Source organism: Harpia harpyja, chromosome 13, assembly GCF_026419915.1.
Source record: "Harpia harpyja isolate bHarHar1 chromosome 13, bHarHar1 primary haplotype, whole genome shotgun sequence".
In the NCBI taxonomy this organism is placed as follows: domain Eukaryota; kingdom Metazoa; phylum Chordata; class Aves; order Accipitriformes; family Accipitridae; genus Harpia; species Harpia harpyja.
This window is the reverse complement of record NC_068952.1, coordinates 40785657-40804523: the sequence shown is the minus strand read 5'-3', so window position 1 is coordinate 40804523 and position 18867 is coordinate 40785657. Positions and strand designations below refer to the sequence as shown.

The 18867-nt window shown below is 45.9% G+C and overlaps 1 protein-coding gene across 1 annotated transcript; it reads right to left on the bottom strand.

The window, feature by feature from the left end:
* Positions 1-6852: 6852 nt before the first annotated feature.
* On the bottom strand, positions 6853-15318 carry ATP6V1B2 (ATPase H+ transporting V1 subunit B2). Its single transcript, XM_052806005.1, has 14 exons — positions 15160-15318; positions 12346-12401; positions 11495-11593; positions 10746-10839; positions 10568-10645; positions 9916-10055; positions 9677-9778; positions 9206-9303; positions 8834-8957; positions 8244-8394; positions 7778-7860; positions 7584-7688; positions 7225-7354; positions 6853-7102 (listed from the first exon to the last, which is right to left on the bottom strand). The coding sequence occupies exons 1-14, from the start codon at positions 15266-15268 to the stop codon at positions 6960-6962; spliced, it is 1512 nt and encodes a 503-aa protein (XP_052661965.1). The 5' UTR covers positions 15269-15318; the 3' UTR covers positions 6853-6959.
* Positions 15319-18867: the final 3549 nt, after the last annotated feature.

Here is an 18867-nt window from a genome sequence, read left to right as displayed (position 1 = left end):
GTTAGCCTCTCCGAGTGCCTGGCTTGGCAGCGTTCGGAGGGTTTTCACCGCCGGTGAGCGGCAATGCAGGATGGCGCTTTGCCATGCCCCTCTCTGGGGCACATCATCCCCCCCAAGCCACAAACCATTTATCGCAGCACACCAAGGTCCCCTTCGGGGACATCCTTCCACCTGGCCCCGTTTGTTTCCAGCCCTGCGAGTGCTTTGCCGCGTGGGCGAGCGGCGTTATCTCCGCTGTGCAGCTGGGATAACCCATGCATGGAAAAGCGGCAACTTGCCTCCGGCGAACACGGGGGTATCAGAGAGAAGATAATCCGCCTGGCCCCGCTCCCAGCCCGCACCCCACGGGCTTCGCCTCCTGCTCTGCAGGTGAGACCGATTTTCATCCCGACCCTGCGCAGCCCAAACCCCCCCAGCCCCGGCGGCCCCTGACCCACCGTCCCAGGAGTGGGCAGGTCCATCTCCCGAGGAGAGCCGGAGAAAACAATAACAGGGAGAGATACAGTGGAAACGCTTTAACGAAACCAAGGAAATGTTTTGACTATTTAAGTTGTTTTCCTCCAAAACCGGTCAACTCAGAGCCTGTTTGCACTGCACGAATCTGGCGGTTTCACAGGTTTAAACAGTGCTGTGGGGGAGGTAAAAGGGGATGTTGGGGGCCAGAAAATAGGGGGAAATGCTCAAATTGCAGAAAACACTATTCGTGCTGACTCATCTGGCTGTTTCCCTGGGGCACTCGTCCCACCACAGCGTAGGGTGGGGGGCCCAAGCCACACAGAAGCTGCTCCGTGCCCCCCGAAAGGGCACCCAGCACTGGCACCCAGCTCCCGCTGATGCTTTCCAGGGAAACCTTGGCTCTGCTCACGCTGCCGGAGGCATGAGGGAAGTTTATTTTTAGAGCCTTTGAAAACTGCTGAGGAGGAAGAAGATAGAAAACCACGTGCGAGGACTCTTTCTCCTGAGCGGCACCTTCTGTTACAAATCACCTCTGACCATCGCCTGCCCCGGCTGCGGGGTGCTGCCGGCTCAGCTGAACCCTTCCCAGGCTTGTCCGTGTATCTGGGTCAGGGGAACAGCGAGGAGGAGCCCCCCGAGCTGGCTGTTATCCCAGGGGACATCCCTTGTCCCACAGACGTCACAACCAAATTGCAGATACTGCAGTGCAGCAAAGCAGAGGCTTACCAGGGCTGAGGAGCAGCAGCAGGAGTCAGGGCAGGTCCGGGAGCAAGGGCAGCATCCCTGAGGGCACGTACACTGTAAGGACAACTTCTTGGCAATGCTCAGGACACTGGGAAGCCAAAATCCCAGCCCTGGGGAACCCTGGGCTACTTCTTCCATTACACCAGATGATGTCCCACCCCTTTTCCACCAAAACCCTAACGAAGGTACTGATGAGAAAAAGCTGTCCCCTCCCCACAGGTAGGGCTCAGAGCATCCTCTGCCTCAGGCAGCAGCAGAAATCAGGTAACGGGCACCGCCTGGCCCTTGTAGGGCTGTTGCGCAAACAGAAGCACAACTCCAGCGTTAGGATGCTGTGAGATCACTAGGAAAGCTGAGTGGTGGAGGACAACCATGGCTGCAACCCCGCTGCTTCATGCCGTAGAGGAGGTACGTTCAGGAAGGAGCAGAAAACCCTGATAATACCAAGGTAAAGCCATTCCCTCGTGATACCCGGTGCTTCCTCTGTGGCAGGTTGAACGTGAACGGGATGGCATCTGCATGTGCCGGGGCTCCCGGGGTTGAGGAAGCGTCCGAGCACGAGGGGCATGGTTGACTTAGGTGTTGGGGGGCAAAACGGGAGAAGCACCACCAGCTTGTGCATCTCCCCCACAGTCACTGGGGTTCCCTGCTCCGTCTGTGCTTTGGGTTAGCTCTGCTCCAGCTGCCCGAGCACCAACCGTCCTCAAACAGAAGGAGTTTGAATTAGTTGTTGAACTAATCAGCGGATGCAAATAAGCTTCAAGATGGAGAAAAGCTGATTTGCATCTTCTTTTAACACCCTGGTGCCACTGCACCAGTTTCTGACTATGGGGGGGCAGAGTCAGACCTAAAATCTCAGCAGAGACAAGACCAGGGCTGCCTTTGAAAGAGCAATTAAATCAAGCCACCTCGTGCTCGCAGGGTGATAGAGGGTCGGAGGCAAAGCTGCTTTTGATGTGCAAATAACCTGCAGCAGCTCTCCCCACCAGCCTGCTCCCCTGCCTTACATCTGCCAGTCCCAACTGAAAACCCAAGGGGCAGGGTAGGGGAAACGTGTTCAATGTTTGCTCTCCTCCCCTCCTAAATGAGCCGACAGCTGGCGTGTGCTTCTCCGAGGGACCTGACTGGCTGACATCAGTTGGCAAAGGGGGATAAGACCCCCAGGCAGTCCTCATTAGTCATTACCAAAAAAAAAAAAAAAAAAAAAAGAAAAAAGGAAAACAGCATGTAAATGCGCTAAGGCAGCAGCTGGGAGATCAGCACGTCCCATTTAGCATGGTACCTGCTGTCTCCGCACCATGAAATATTGGGCTGTTTGTTTAGCGTCCGGCTAAACGCCACGTCAGGAGCTGCTCGCTCCTGGCCGAGCAGGGACACAGAGCCCAAGGACAGCTCATAGACAGCCGGCCCGATGCCATGCAGAGGGGCACCCCTTCCTCCCAGCCCTGAGCACCCTTTGCTTTCCCACCCCGTTTTCCTGGCAAAGGGCTACGTTCTCGATTCAGCGCTAAAATAGCTGTGCTGCAAGCCCCAGCCTGCTCCCGGGGCCTCTGGCTGATGGGAGCTAAAGCTATTTTTGTCATTCCTCTCTTACAGGGCCCTGTGCCAGGCTCAGGCTGTTTGCTACCTGGGAGCTTCTGGTCTGTAGGACAGGGTCTGTCGTTATCCGGGAACCTGCCTGCGTGCACAGGGTGACAGCGATGCTGCGCCTGTGTTGGCAGATGCATTTTCTCCAGGAGCCAGAAGGAACACAGATTTCTGCCCCGCTTTGAGTCTCCGGAACCAGAGGAGAGCAGGCTCAGGCTTGCCTGGCGATCCCGGCGGGAGTCACTTCCAGCCAGGAGCAGCGTGGCATGAGCAGCGCGGCCGTTGCAGCCCGGTCGCTCGCACGCAGGAGTCCAGGGAGCAGAAGGGGTAGGTCAGAGCTGGATGCCGCCACCAAATCTCTGCCAGACCTACATGCCTCATTAAACCAGAGGTCCTAGAGGTTTAAGCAGCAAGTAAGCCTGAATTAACTCCCCCAGACATGAGCTGAAGAGCCTCAGCAGGCTGGTTTTGTGCCTATAAGCACAACCTTCTCCCTTGACATTACAAAGCCAAGCGAACCAGAGCCAGCCCTACCCCTGGTCCCCACAAGCACCGTGCAAAACCTCAGTGCATTTACAGTGTCATCCAAGCAAACTAAGAAGCATCACTGCATGCACTGCTGCTTCCAGCAGGCCTGATAATTTCTGAAGCGGTTCTTGCGCTGCTGTCTAAATATGTAATTGAAAAACAATCTTATTTCCAGGTGATACAGGATCTGAAACAGCCTTGTCCTTCTGGACTGCAGCAACACGACTGACTGGGGAGCTGACATGCGGCAGCTCGCTCCATCCCCTCTCCACTCGCTCCTGGCCGGGCATGCAGTGCCGCTGCGTGGCTGCCGAGCTCCATCCAAGCACCACGCTCGCCGCAGCCCAGCCGGCCTCTCTCCACAACACAGGCTGAGCACGCAGCTCCCATGTGCTGCAGACAACAGCTATTTTATCCCTGGCACAAAGCCACCCGTGCTATTTATATTCATCCCAAACCTTTGTCTGGCCCGGATGAGCCACGCTATCATCGATGGCTCGCCTGTGCGTCAGAGCTGCTCACCAGCCTGCCCTGAGCCACAGAATACATCTCATTCTTTCCCCTTTGCTCCCATCAGCTGCAAATTAGTAGAGCTTAATTGCCATGAATATTCTTATAATTGCAGAATTCCTTTTGCTTTGCTCCGTAACATATGCACATTTCAGGACCCATGTTATCCATATGCAGACACTTGCAGGTATCTCATGAGAGGCAGCTACCTTGCTCTGCAGCACTCACCCACCCTCGGGAATGCTTGGTTCAACCTTTGTCCCCAAAAACCCATCACCTGCTGAAGGATTTCAGAAATTCACCGGACTTTGGAATTTCTCCTCTTACTCATGTTTCACAACCTGAGTTACTGAGCACCGACGGCTGCCATCTGTTCATGAAGTTATTCCCATGCCCTAGCTACGGGCTCTCCCTCAAGACAGAGGGACTGTAACTAAGGGGGTAAACAGGTAGAAAATGTCAAAAGCACTTGTTTCAACTTTAAGCCATCAGACATGTTTCTAGCATACTAGATCCTCCTTCCTCTTCCTCCACCACTCTAAGCAAACAGTCTTTCAAGGTCTGTGGGACAATCAAAGCCACTATTAATACTGAGGATAGGGGATTTGTAACTGAAGTGTCTCTCCTGATGAAAAACATACTGCATGAACCAGCTTGGACATTTAAATGAGGTTTGGTTTTGTTTTTTTTTTTAAAATGAGCTAATGTCTTTAACTACCTCAAGGACTTGTACTTCTGTAGAAGAAACAGCTCAAATTACAGCATAGTGCAACATTTAATATGAAAAAACCTGAGACAGCCTCAGGCTTTTATCAGTCAGAACAAACTGTTTACAGAGATCTCTTTAAAGATGAATAGCAGAATCAGCAGAAAGGAAAGGTGCTTCCTTCCCTCACTAAGTTACTGGTTTTGATGTGTACATTGTTCAGCAAAGGAAGGTGTGTCTGGGTTTACCTCCGCTCTCTGGAGTACATCAGGAAGAATCCTGGATCTCTCCATTTCACACTGTTCTCAGTCTCTCACCTTTACCAGCCATGCTGCATCCCCAAAGCAGGGAAACTTACAATTAATTCATGGAGAGAGACTGACATCAGGAATTTAAGCAGAGTCATGCCCCAGGCTGTCTGCACAGAATACCTGAGTAAACCTACCCAGGCCCCCCTCACCCTTAGTAGTACTGTTCATACAGAAAATTTAAAATCAACATATGCCTAACCTCATTTTTGAGAAGCCTTTCAAGGTTTCCTAGCCTCCTCTAGTGCAAAGGACCCATTGAGAGCATGTGGAAACAGTGGTGGTATCGCATTACCCTCCAACATTCCTGCAAAGCCTTTACCCGTGACTGCACCACCCACCCACTCCACCAGCACAAAGCATTCGGTCCCAAAACCGAAGGCCAAATCCTGATCATCAAAAGCAACCAGCTCTAGCAATAATGTGGGGGTGGCTCACACAGCCCTCACTGCACACCTAGAAATGGAAGTGAAAAGTGTTTTCAGCACATTATGAAGTAGTTTCATTCACGTAAACAGGATCCCCAGTGGCAAAGGACACCTTAGGCACTGCTGAAAGACCTGAAGTTGTTTTCAAACACAATCACAAAAGCTTTGTTCAACACCTTCCATATTTAATTTATTTAGATATTCTCTACATTAAAGTATTCTCATGCCAACACTTCCAACCTCCCATCCCCACCTCAAGAAAAATAGATTTGACACAGCTTTAGGGTGGAATGCAGTGGAATAAAGTTGCTATTGCGTCCAAGTTACAAAGAACACTGAACAAACTATAGAAAGAACTGCACATAGGAGACGTCAGGGAAAGCTGAATTAGTACACCATCATTCAAGTCATGTTAGCACCTTCCTAGACAAGCACTGAAGGCGTTTAGAGAGGTGCAACATGCTTTGGTTAGCTATACCAGAGCTTAGACTACATTAAGCCTGGAAAAAAAGCAAGAAAGCCTGCCAGCACTGGGCTTGGAGCCTCATCTGAACCAATTTAAAAAAAAAAAAAAAAAACCACACACACAAAAAAACCACAACACTGAATTGACTAGCCAAGTTTGCAGTGTTTGGGAATGCTGAGCTCTCCTGGCTAGCCAAATCTGTGCCTGGAGTGCAAACCACAACAGTTTCAAACACGACTCTGGACCCAGTGCCACCTAGAGCATGCTTTATAACAGAATTCAAAATATCCATTCACACAATAAGTTGCTTTCTCCTATTGCATTTAGTACAAGACATACTTTAAAAGCTGACCTCCCACCAGTACAACTGTGTCAGGTATAAGAGGGTTTTTTTTCACATCTCATAATCCCCTTCAGTAGCAGCACAAAGCCTTGAATTACCTACAGTTTTTCCCACTGGGACACTACAGATCTCGGAATGCTTTAGCTGCTGTTTTGTGTCTCTGGCATTTCCAGAATTCAAAGAAAAAAAAAAAGGGGGGGGGTAAGTAGGAAATTTACCCTGCAAACTTCAATTTAAAACCTTTAATTCAGTAATTAAGCCTTATCATGCTACCTTCATATAGCAACTCACTAAGCACCTAGCCTGCCTACTAGGGTCCTCAGTTCATGTATACCTTTAAGAATCTTAAGCCATAGTTAAAAATCAGTGACTTGCATTTTTCAGAAAGGTATGTTGTCATGCACCACACTTTCCACATATTAGCCTGGTCTTCAGGCACAACAGCAGGACAGCAGAGTGCCATCTGTTCCACCAGCAGCATGGCAACTGCATATGATCAAATTGAGCAGATGCTTTGGACAAAGGAAGTCACATTTGCTCTTTCATGTTTTCTAAACCATGTGCTCCTGGTTTGAAAGTAAAGATCTGCAATTTCTGGTAAAGCTCAGACATTCCCTTGAAATGTCTACAAAAGGTCCAGTTCAAAAAACAAGCTTTGTGATAGCTATTGCACATTTGTAAGAGCTGGCCTAAATATTCTCCTGAAGATCCAGGCTTTGGAAGAAGGGATATTTTAAAAACTGGTATCAGTGTACATTGAAACACTGGCACAAATGTCACCTATTCTCAGTTTTAATTTTAAGGGTGACATGTAAACACCAACACATGAAAAAAGAAAACAAACAGCATTTCACAGAGCAAGGAGTTAGAGATGAAGCTGTGGCTAGTGTTTTGCAGTTGAATCTCGAGGGTAGAATTCAGCCAGTGTTGTGTGAGGAATTCTCTTCAACATCTCCTTGGGGAAGATTCGCAAAAGCTGCCATCCAATGTCCAAGGTCTCATAAACAGTGCGATTTTCATAAGGACCTGCAGAAAGCAACCGCAGACTGAAATATGGGGCACAAAAATGTCTCGCCACCAGGCAGATCTGAGAACAAGACCTTCTAGGTGTTACTGCACGCTGTGACGTTCTTGAAACAGGCACTTACCCTGAGCAATGAAGTTCTTCTCAAACTTCTGCAGAAACTCCAGGTAAAGAAGATCATCTGAGGTAAGAGCTTCCTCACCAACTACAGCCTTCATAGCCTGTACATCCTTTCCAATAGCATAGCAGGCATACTAGAAAGGATAGAAACAGAAGTGCTTTTACCTTGATCACCCATGTAATGACTTCTGTTCAAACCCAATCAAAGGGTCTCACTTGACTACACTAAGCACTCAGTCAATGCTTTTAAAGCAACCTCAGGAGTGTTCTGGATTGCAACTGTTTGGCATGCCCTTTTCAGGCTGTTTAGTAAAAGGTATATTTGAAATATACTTCTGTTTCTCTGAAGAGGCTTTTACATACCAGTTGGTTGGATACATCTGCATGATCCTTCCTGGTCATACCCTCTCCAATAGCTGACTTCATCAGTCGAGACAAGGAGGGCAAGACATTAATAGGCGGGTAAATCTGGAGGAAAGACATCCAAGAATTTCAATATTAACACTTCAAAAAGTAGAGAGTAATCTTAAATATGTTCCAACCAGCGTGGTACACACCTGTCTGTTATGCAGCTGCCTATCCACATAGATTTGTCCCTCAGTGATGTACCCAGTCAAGTCAGGGATAGGATGAGTAATATCTGTGGAAAAAATGGTTTGACAGTTTTCAGACCTTTTACATCCATTCTAGCACTGATACAGCAGCTTTTTGCAGTTAAGTGACTTCTAAAGTAAAATGCTATCAGTTAGTACCCCCATATATCACCAAGTGCTCTTATGCAAGGATTAGAGCTGTAAGCACTCCTGACAGAGGGCTGGAGAAAAAGTCCTGAAGTCTGAAATGGGCAAAGCATTTCTGTTAGCAATATGGACAGAGAAGGCAGCCAAGAACTACCATATTCAAACAGAAACCTAAAGGCCACAGGACCTCCTATTTTGCTGTGTGTCCAAAATAAGGCAGGTTGCTCTAAAGGAGTTCTTTAAAGTGCTGTTTATTAAAAACACTTGAAAATAACTCACTCACCATCATTGGGCATGGTAAGAATAGGAATCTGAGTAATGGAACCATTTCTGCCTTCCACACGCCCAGCACGCTCATATATAGTAGCCAAGTCAGTGTACATGTAGCCTGGGAAACCACGACGGCCAGGCACTTCCTCTCTAGCTGCTGAAACCTGAGGCAATCCAGAAAAACATTTCCAAGAAGTCAGATCACTCATACAGACCTGCCGTCTCTCCTAATTAAGCTACACTAGCAACTTAAAGTACCTCTTCCTGCAGGTGATACCAAAATACAGCCACACAAACCCCTGTTAAGAGAAATATGTCACCACAACCATGTATGATAAGAAAAGATGCCAAGGCAAAACAGAAACTATAATATCAAACTGCTGAATGCCACCAGCCAAGCAAGTTTAGCTATCAGAGAAACAATAGCTCTTTGACTGCTGAACATAATACTAGACAGTCAATGAATAACTAAAAGCCTCACTGGCTATTTTAGGACATTGTAATGAACACTAATTGTAACAGCTTGAGCAGAAGTTTACATTCTCACTTTATACGACAAACCCTTTCTGCCAACACCCAGCATGCGAGTTAATAAATGCATACCTCTCGCAGAGCTTCAGCATAGGAGCTCATATCTGTCAGAATGACCAATACATGCTTCTCACACTGATATGCCAAGAACTCTGCTGTTGTTAGAGCTAGACGAGGTGTGATAATGCGTTCAATGCTGAAATAGAATAGTATGGCATTATTTACGATGAGTGCTTTAAGGCTGCAAGGTAACAGTTTGAAGTAACAAATACTTTAAAACCCTCTGAAAATCTATGTGCACCAGCTGGAGTACCAGCATTTCATACTCAACTTTGCTGCAAAACCTCAACAAAGTGACATCTGGCAGGACACCAGTGAGGCTTCAGCTTCCAGCTTACTTGTTCTTCTCGGCCTTTTCCCAACCAACATAGCGTAACTACTTACGTTGGATCATTGGCCAAATTCAGGAACAGACACACATTGTCCATGGACCCATTTTCCTCAAAGTCCGACTTGAAGAACCGAGCAGTTTCCATGTTCACCTAAATCAAGATATTAAGGCATCAGTTCCAGACCAGATTTTAGGTTACTGCATTTTGCATCATATTAAGGCTCAAACACCTCATTAATAATCCATAAGCAAAGCTCTCTGTATCATGAAAACTCCCCTACATTCCCAACAGAATGAGTTATTGCTAGAATTCCAGGCTGGAGATTTTAAGTTTAAGATACTTTATCCTGATCAGACACACTTTATCACAGTAATTCTGGCCATTTGGGATTTTCAGCCATTCAGCCAGCCAGTTTAGCACTGTTTAGTTATATACTTAAGACCTACTTAGAATACTTCAGCAGCTCTCGGCATTGTCTTATTTATTACTCAAGCATAATTTTCCTCCAATAATACTGACTTACACCCATAGCGGCAAACACAATGGCAAAGTTTTCTTCACTGTAGTCCATCACATCTTTGGATTTCTTCACCAAGCCAGCCTGGCGACATATCTGAGCTGCAATCTAGGGGAAAAAAAAATTTTTTCAGTCCATCTGTATGTTTGATGCTATTACACAGACCAGAATTTAACTTGGTTTACTTTTTAACCTCAGTGAAATGCAAGCCACTAACTGGTTAGAGAGTAGCTTTGAGTACTCACCTCATTGTGGGGCAAGCCAGCAGCTGAGAATATGGGGATTTTCTGCCCCCTGGCAATACTGTTCATACCATCTATAGCAGAAATGCCAGTCTGAATCATTTCTTCTGGATAGATACGACACTGGGGATTGATTGGCTGACCTGTTATATTTTTTTTAAGAGAACACATGTTATTCCATGTACATGTTTGAAGCTTGATCAAACTACCACTGACTTTGAGCACTGATCTAACGCTCATGTCAAAAGGTGCAAACCCCACTGTTAAGCCTACAAATCTTTAAATGCGCCTGGTCAAACCTGAGCCTTTTGTAGATCCCAAGACTCCCAAGACATGTGGTCATGTAAACGGTAAGAGCGCTTTCAAGAAAAGCCTTTCAGGTTACCAGCTTTTTATCTTTGGAGGCTGTATAATTAAGATAGTCTACAAATACTTCAAAGAACAGCTTCCAGGCGTTACAGAAAATGGTTATTTTCTGCTACCTCATCTTCCTGCACTTGTGTAAATTTGATTTGAGTTTGATGCCACACACATACTTAAAAACTCCCCTTAACAGTTAGATCCCATGTTCAAAACCAAATCTATTGTAACTTTCAGAAATCAGAAACACCAGATTTGTCTTTAACTCCATACCAGAAATGGATTAAGAACATACCCATTATGTCAAGGAAGTCTTCAGCCAAAACAATGGGGCCTCTGTCTATAGGTTTTCCTGATCCATTAAATACTCTGCCTACAAGAAACAGCAATAAAATCAAAATGTAAACTACTGTGAAAATAAGTTAGTGTCTGATAAGTCTGTTCATTCTTCAAAGCAATATGCAAGTACTTACCAAGCATATCCTCAGAGACAGGGGTTCGAAGAATATCCCCAGTAAATTCACAAGACGTTTTCTTAGCATCAATACCTGAAGTTCCTTCAAATACCTGTAAATATACCAGAAGAAAAAAAAACCACAGGAGAAAGGAGTAAGTATTGTGCTTTACAAAATAACACACTAGAATGCTGCTTCACAGCTTGAGAACTTGATCAGCCAGAGGGCAGAAAAGCAAGGCAGTCCTCTGCAAGCAAAGGATTTCAAGAGCAGCTTGCTAGTACAAAACATCACATAAAAACCTACTTTAAACAAAATTCATGAAGTGTATCAGCAGCAACCAACAAACCCGGTGCCATTCCTTTGATCTCAAGTATTTCCCTTTGCCGACAGGGTAAAGTTCTTCAGATAAGAAGAACTAACATTAACAAGAAACAGCTGCTTAAAAGAAATACCTGCATCCACATAGCATAGGAGTTGATCTTGAATCTAATACTGTACAATTACAGTATGATTCCTTTAATCTAGCAGCAAAGAAATCTATGGGGGGGATGCAAATAAGGAAAAAAAAAAATCACTGTACTCCAGCTTTCAATCTTCAAAAATTATTCATGCCACTTGCATTTGGAATAAGTAGGTGATTTTTTTTTTTTATTTACAGTACCAGAAGAACATATCACAAGATAGATTTGACATGGCTTAGACACATGCTGATAAATAAAACATTTTTCTGTTGCAACAAGGGACACTCCTGTCCCCAGTCGTACCTGAACCACAGCTTTGGAGCCACTGACTTCCAGAACCTGCCCACTTCTTCTTGTGCCATCGGGAAGAGTCAAGTGGACAATCTCTGCGTACCTAGGAAACTGAAGATGAACAAGATAGATGGTGGAAAACATTAAAATCCAGAAGAAAAATCATGAGACAGAAGCTATCAGTTTCAGGCAAGCTTAAGCTTAGCAACTACTCAATTATTTTTTAAAATAATTTTATCATCAGAACAAAACTCATTCCAAGGCAATTAAAATTTGTCAGGCTAAAGCCATTTTTACGGGGACTATACAACATTTGCTCAGATTTGCAGGCTGCAGAAAGACCCAACAGAACCCATTCTAAATGCCCCAGTAGTCCTGAAATACTAATGGAAAGCCACGATGCAGTGTCTGACAATAAGAAGAAAAAGCTCGCTTTTTCCTGTACATAGCACCAGTTGCTTGCCTTCAACAGTAACTTGGCAGTAATTTGAAAACAAGCCAAAACTGTTTACAGTCCCCTTTTACAGAGCACTTACGCTTTGGTAACAAAAAAGCCAAGAACAAAGTGAATAGTTATATTTATGCATTCAAGTTTAGACAACATTTGGGGGATTTTGGTAAAACTGAAACACTGTTTCCTTTCTTTCCCTCAACAGTCTCAGTGACTCTCCCTTGCTTCCAACTCTCCTCAGTTTTACAGCAATTTGCGTACGCTCATTTATCTCAGCAGTTAGAAACATATCTTGTATTAAAATTGCTCAGTGGACCCATGAATTTCATGACAGTCTGGATTTAATCTGTCACAGGTTTTCTTGTAAACTCTCTCTCAAAAAGCTTCATTCATTAACAATCTAAATCTTTACCTTAACTTGATCCAAGATAACCAGGGGACCATTCACACCCGATACAGTTTTATAAGCTGAAAGAAAGCAAGCCACAAGTCAGCTACTTCCTCAAAATATCAGAAATATCCTACATAAAGTTTTAAAAGTTTCATTCCTATCACCAGTCTCAGGTTTGCAGATTTTGGGCTCAGCTTTGTACCGCCTCTATGTTTATTATGAACTCTACAAGAAGGATTAGCTACTGAATTGTGTGGCCAGCATTTTTTGCTGCTACTTCCAAAGCACCTAAGGTAACGTTAAGATATACGATATTGCCATTTTCTTGTCTGTCACAGCAATTCACTGCAAGTCTATATCCAGGGATAATTCAAATGCCACCAGAAACACCAATACAACGTAGAGTTGACATACTAAGCTAAGAAAAATATACAGTTGCAAGATCTTTAAAAAGCAGGGATAACAACATCTGTAATTTGTGATAAAGAAGGTGCCACTGCACTTTATGTCCAACAAATGGTGAGAAGACCTTAATATCAATACTTAACTTCTATGCTTTTTTTTTAAGCACAGAAATATCCTGCTCCATGACACCAAAACAGCCCACATGAAAGCCTGGACTTAGCAAAGCAAGCGGATCTCATGCTCAAAAGCTGATCAGCAGAGCTTCTACAGTGACTTGTGTTTTTTTGGCACACTGCTAAGAGGAAACCTTATAACACCTTTCCTGACTCCTGAGAAAAGGTCAATGCACTATACTGTAAAAGGTTGAATTTCACCTTAGCCAAACTGCTCCTACTCTTGGGTTATCCTGGCTTAACTTCAGGATTGACACCTGATAGAAGGCCACAGCTAGCCAGCTCCTCAGAAGGCTCATGTCTTAAACATCAGCAGCTCAAGCATTAGCACTACATACAACTTCTGAGGTACCATGTGCCCAGAATTCATCACTCTGCTATCAGCCCAGTGGAAAAGCTGTAGTGAACAGTCCTTCTGCATTGCTCTAAGGACACACTAGTATCCCAGCTAGAGCCCAGCATCACTTGATCCACAGGTAAAAGCAACATTGAGTCAAAGCTTTATCAGGGTCACAAGCAGCAGTGACCAAGAGAGTGACTGTTAATCACTTATCCCTGGGAGGGAAAAATGAGCAAGTGGAGCCATTTGTAGAACAGGAGAGACACCAGCACCCATTCCTGGTCACGCTACAAGGCAGAGGAAACAGGCGCTCGTGGTACTAGGAAAGATCACAAATTCCACCAGCACCAGGCCACAGAGAATCATCTGGCTTCGCCACTTCAGTCTGCCCAGGTTTGGCACACTTACCATGTGTTGTCTAGACTGTCAACAATGCAGTATTTACATTTAAACAAGCAGTTTGAACTGTTGCAATGTAATCTCTTAATTGGCAATAATCAAAACTGCATTAGATAAGGTTTGAGGGTCACTGGGTGTATAAGATGGTCTAAGACTGGAACTCCTATTTCTCACTTTTACTCCTGTCAAAATCCTGCTAAACACCCTGAGACACAACATGTGTCCCTGAACTAGTCTTAATCAAAAGCACAAGCTGGCCTGCTCCTTTCACCTGAGCAAGGAGAATTACACAGACATTGTGCTATGACTCCTTGACCAGTGGACTCTGCTTAGACTGCAAGTGTTTGCAGCCCACTGCCTACAAGAAATGGAAAACACCATCTTGAGCAAAGTGTTTCATCTCATGACCGTCTCATGACCACTTCCTCCTCAGTCAACGGGAAAGGGCTTACAACACTCCTCGTTTTGTCCGCAAGACAGTATTTCCTTGACATCAATCAGCATCAATTCCCCCTGAAAGCAGATCACCACTAACTCAAAATCCTGTTTCCAATAAGATCAACCAGTTCTGTGACAAACCAAAAGCAACTGAAATGTTTTTCTTATCCAGCTTGCAAGCAGTGTCAGTTTGGGCAAAAGCCAAAATCTACATAGAAAAAGATGAACTGACTATGAAGTCACCTTGGCTCCAACCTTGACAGAAGCCTCCACTCCAGACTAAAGCAGAGCAGTAGACTTGGGGGAACAGGAATGGTGATGATCAATTTGGCTTTCAAACCAGACTTATGTTTTCAAAGAAACCATCGCAGAGAAGCTCCCTGCTTACCACCTTGTAAGTACTCACGCTATTTGGGTGTACAGGTAGAGTCACTCATGTAATTACTACCTAGATCAAAAAAAGGCCAGAAAACAAGTGCACCTTCAAACAGCTTTGACTTCCTCCCTACTACACCACAATAAAGGTTTTTTACGAGGCCATGGCATTTCCCCTTTTCCATCGGATTTCTCAACTTCATTTTAAAGGGACAGAATCCACACCACCCCCCGCAGTTCACAGTAACTTTAAGTTCCTGCTAAAACCCCAAGTTTCTCATGAAGGACACCAAAATGGCCTATGCCACCCAGCATGGCGGCAACAGGCCCGTGGTTCCAGAGTGTGATTAATTTAAGTGTTTAGACAGGACAAGGCCATGAAAAGCACGACTGCAGCACCCACCCGGTGCAACTAAAAGCCCAGCTCGAGGGGGGGACACACACCGGCCTGCAGCCCCCCCAGAGCCCCCCGCGCACCCCCAGGCCAGCCCTGCGCCTGACCCCGAAGGGGCGCCCGGCCTGGGGGGAGGCCGGCTCTGCCGCAAGGAGCGGCCCAGGCCGCCGGCCTCGCCCGCCCGTCGCCGGAGCTGCGGCCCGCCCGGCTCCGGGGCGGCCCGGCCTCGGCCTAGCCTGCGGCCCAGCGGGCGCTCGCCCACCGAGGCGTCCCGGGGAGCCCGCCCGCTCCCCGCCGGGCCCCGCACTCACTGAGGCGCGGCTGGGAGACGTAGTCGCGGGTGATGGCCGCCACCTGCTCCCGCGGCCCGCCGGGCCCGGCGCCGTTCACCAGCCCGCGAACCGCCCGCACCGCCGCCATCTTCTTCTCCTCCTCCTCCGCCGCCCCGGCCCCGCGCCGCCACCGCTCCCGCCGCGCATGCGCTGATATAGCGGCGCCGCGCCGGGCCCCGCCCGCCGGGAGCGTCCGCGAGACGGGGCGGGGGAGCGGCGGGAGCTGGCCGGGGTGCTGGGGGGGGGGGGGCACCGGGAAGGGGAAAAAAGGGAAAGGGGGAAATGGGGAAAGGGGAAAGGGGAACTGGGGAAAAAAGGGAAAGGGAAATGGGGAAAAAAAGGGAAAGGGAAAGGGAAAAAAAGGGAAAGGGGGAAATGGGGAAGAAAGGGAAAGGGAAAGGGAAAAAAGGGGAAAGGGAAAGGGGAAAAGGGAAATGGGGAAAAGGGAAAGGGAAAGGGAAAAAAAGGGAAAGGGGGAAATGGGGAAATGGGGAAAAAGGGAAAGGGAAAGGGAAAAAAAGGGAAAGGGAAAGGGGAAAAGGGAAAGGGAAAAAAGGAAAAGGGAAAGGGAAAGGGAAAGGGAAAAGGGGAAGGGGAAAAGATAAGAAAAAGGAAGAGGAAAAGGGGAAAAGGAAAAGGGATAGGGAAAAAGGAAAAGGAAAGGAGGGAAGGGAAAAAGATAAGAAAAAAGGAAGATGAAAAGGGGAAAAGGGAAAGGGAAAAAAGGGAACGGAAAGGGGGGGAAGAGAAAAAGATAAGAAAAGGGAAGAGGAAAAGGAAAAAAAGGAAAAGGGGGAAGTGAAAAGGAAAGAGAAGAAAAAGAAAAGGAAAGATGAAAAGAGAAAAAGAGAAAAAGAGAAGAAGGAAAAGGAAGAAAAAGGGGGAAGGAAGGAAGGAAAGAAAGAGAGAGAAAGAAAAAACAAGCTAATTAATTTATGAATTGACAGAAGGTTTAATGGCTGAGATGACAAGAAAAGGAGTTATTCTGCTGTAAACAAAAAGCAGAGCCCTGGCCTCCTGCCCCAGCCCTCTCTGCCCCGCTGCCTCGGCTCGGCACTGCTCCGGCAATGGGGTTTGGTGTCCCACAAGCTCCGCATGTGTCCTTACACCTCAGCCATGTTCTCATGGATATGCTTCATCTAAAACCAGCGCTTTGATCTAAGAGCGTAACAGTAGCTGCTTAGGGGAGATAGGAGATAGATGAGAAATAAAGTACGAACTGGCAATGAGACAGGGCTGTCAATGGAAACACCCCGCTTGCACTGATGCCACATACTCAAACATCAAGGGCTGACTGGTACAATTGCTTAAAGGACAGAATGAGAGCTGCCTTATCCTCTAAACCTTTAATTTAATAAAAAAAAAGACAGTGGGTTATTTGTAAACACCTTTTTCCGGGAAACCATTAGTCTGTCAACCTTCTATTTCCTTATGGTTTATGTATCTCTTCATACATGTTAAATTTTAATAGTTGCTGTTTGTTCTCCCCCCACACACTTAGCAGTGAGATAGAATTATTTGATGTTATAAAACAATATTCTATCTCCTTTTACGCTAAAACTAGAAATATTTTGGGGGAATACATTTTCAAAGGTATATTGGCAATTCTGTGCTTGTTTGGAGGAGCAACAAAGTACCAAGGACTGGTGAGACTGATGGGAAAAAAACAAACAATCACACAAGAAACTGTTTGACTAAGGAGGGAGTAAACACAATAAATAATCCCCAGACAACGGGACAATGCCGCCGAGTGGATTAAACACAAAACTGGAAGGCTTTGGCCAGGTTTCAGCTCTCCTTCTAATGCAACGTGACCTTGCGCACATTACCGAGCTCTCGCGTTTGTTAATATTCAAAAGGACTTAACAAAACTCAAACCAGCAGGACTCGCTAAATGGCAGCCTCAAGGGTTACTTCAACTGGCACCACTTTGCAAACTGCTTCCACCTGCATTCAAAGCCTGGCTAAAAGGTGGCCCAGGGATGCAAACTCCAATTGCTCAAAACAGACCTTTTTTTGTGTTCTAAATATTTTTATTCAGTTCATAGCATTTGAGAGGACGATGCAAATTCGCCCACAGGAGAGCATAAGGCAACAGGCAGCAGTTCCAGCACTGGGTAATAGAAACCTTCTGGTGAAGGAAATATTAGCAGAGAGTGACTTTAAAGCAAAGTATGGTTTTATGGGTGCCTGTTCCAATTTCTGTTTACGCTGTCGTGTTCACCCGACCCAGGGCTGGTGGTATTACATCTATAAGCCATTTGTCTCACGCTGGTTTGTAAAATGCTGCTTTGTGCTGGTACTCAGAAGCCCTCGCTGCACAGCAGACGTATTTCACTGCACCTCTGAGGTGAGTCAGCAGCAGACAGCAATCTCACCGAGCGAAGCCTGCTGTCAACCGAATTCACCAGAATTGCAATCAACCTGCAGAGCTGGCGTGAGGTCTGCTATCAGCGATTTTTCAGGCCCACATCCTATGCTGGGCCTCGAGACAGCCCATAAATTCTCTTATACTTTTCATTACATAAGAAATATTCACTATACTTTACTACCTCAGTCTGGCCAGGAAGAAAATTGTAGTCATTTTTTTTCCGTAGGGTTATTGAAAGAAAAATTCATGGCAAACATTTATAATGGCTAAAAAAAAAAACAAAAACTCAAAGAGAACTGCCTGGAAAAATCTGACAGACACATGGAAATGCTTCCAAAGCACATCTGAGTAAGCTTTCCCATCATCTCTGCAAATCAAGTGACACAACACTGCAATCTCCTTCAGCTGCCAAATGAGATGGTGTCCTACATGTCCTTGGGGCCTACGAAAGAAAAAGATAACAACAACAACAACAATAATAATAATAATAACTGTTTCCACATGCCCCTCCTCACCTGAAGGAGAATCTGAATTGTTTTCTACCCAGAGCCCAAGGTACAGCTGAGCAATTCTGAGCTCCCTCAGTAGATGGTAGTGCTGCACTGCTCATCCTCTGTCTACTTTGCAGATATTTAGAAGGTAATTTCCAGGCCTAGACATTCAATTCTCAGCTCATGAAATATATTTAAAGGCTTCAACTTCTGCTCTAATGCACACCCAGAGAATTCCTTGGTAGGATGTACTCATCTCACGTTATTGGCAATAGTTTTTGGCCATGCAGAAGCCAGATAAATGGCCTCAATGGCAGATTTATGCGCCAAGAGAGAAAAGGTGAATATGTTTAGGATTTATTTTCTTTCTCTGTGGTAAATCTCTGTATCCTGAATGAATGATGGTATCGGGTTTGGTTTAAAAAAGAAATCATGGAGCAAAGTGTCAAAAGTTTAAGAAAACAGAAATGATGGAAGAAAAGAGATCACATTGTAAATGGCATTTGCAGTACCTCACCCATGCACAAATATAATTTTCCATACAGTGTTGCTTATGAGAAACACGCCTTGTTAGTCCAAGAAGTATCTCCATTTCCCTGGAGATAAAGCAGACGTCATACCAGCATAGGGAAAGGCTGTGGACAGGCATCCCACTGCCAGCGTCCTTCTGTGGGGAGGAGGCAGGGGCAGAGCTCAGATGTGGAGGGACCATAACCTGCTGATACCCAGGGGAGAGGCGAGAATCCCCCACACCTCTCAGAAATCATGGGCCAGATCAGTGCATTCTGGCCATAAAAATATCTACATCCACTATGAACGCTTATT

What these genes read in the sequence shown, in the direction of transcription:
- ATP6V1B2 (XM_052806005.1), bottom strand. Translation starts at nt 15,268, where the DNA reads ATGGCGGCGGTGCGGGCGGTTCGCGGGCTGGTGAACGGCGCCGGGCCC. An exon ending in AATTTGGCCAATGATCCAAC is followed by an intron (nt 8,958 to 9,205) that starts GTAAGTAGTTAC and finishes ATTCTATTTCAG; the next exon opens with CATTGAACGCATTATCACAC. An exon ending in ATGCTGAAGCTCTGCGAGAG is followed by an intron (nt 8,395 to 8,833) that starts GTATGCATTTAT and finishes GGATTGCCTCAG; the next exon opens with GTTTCAGCAGCTAGAGAGGA.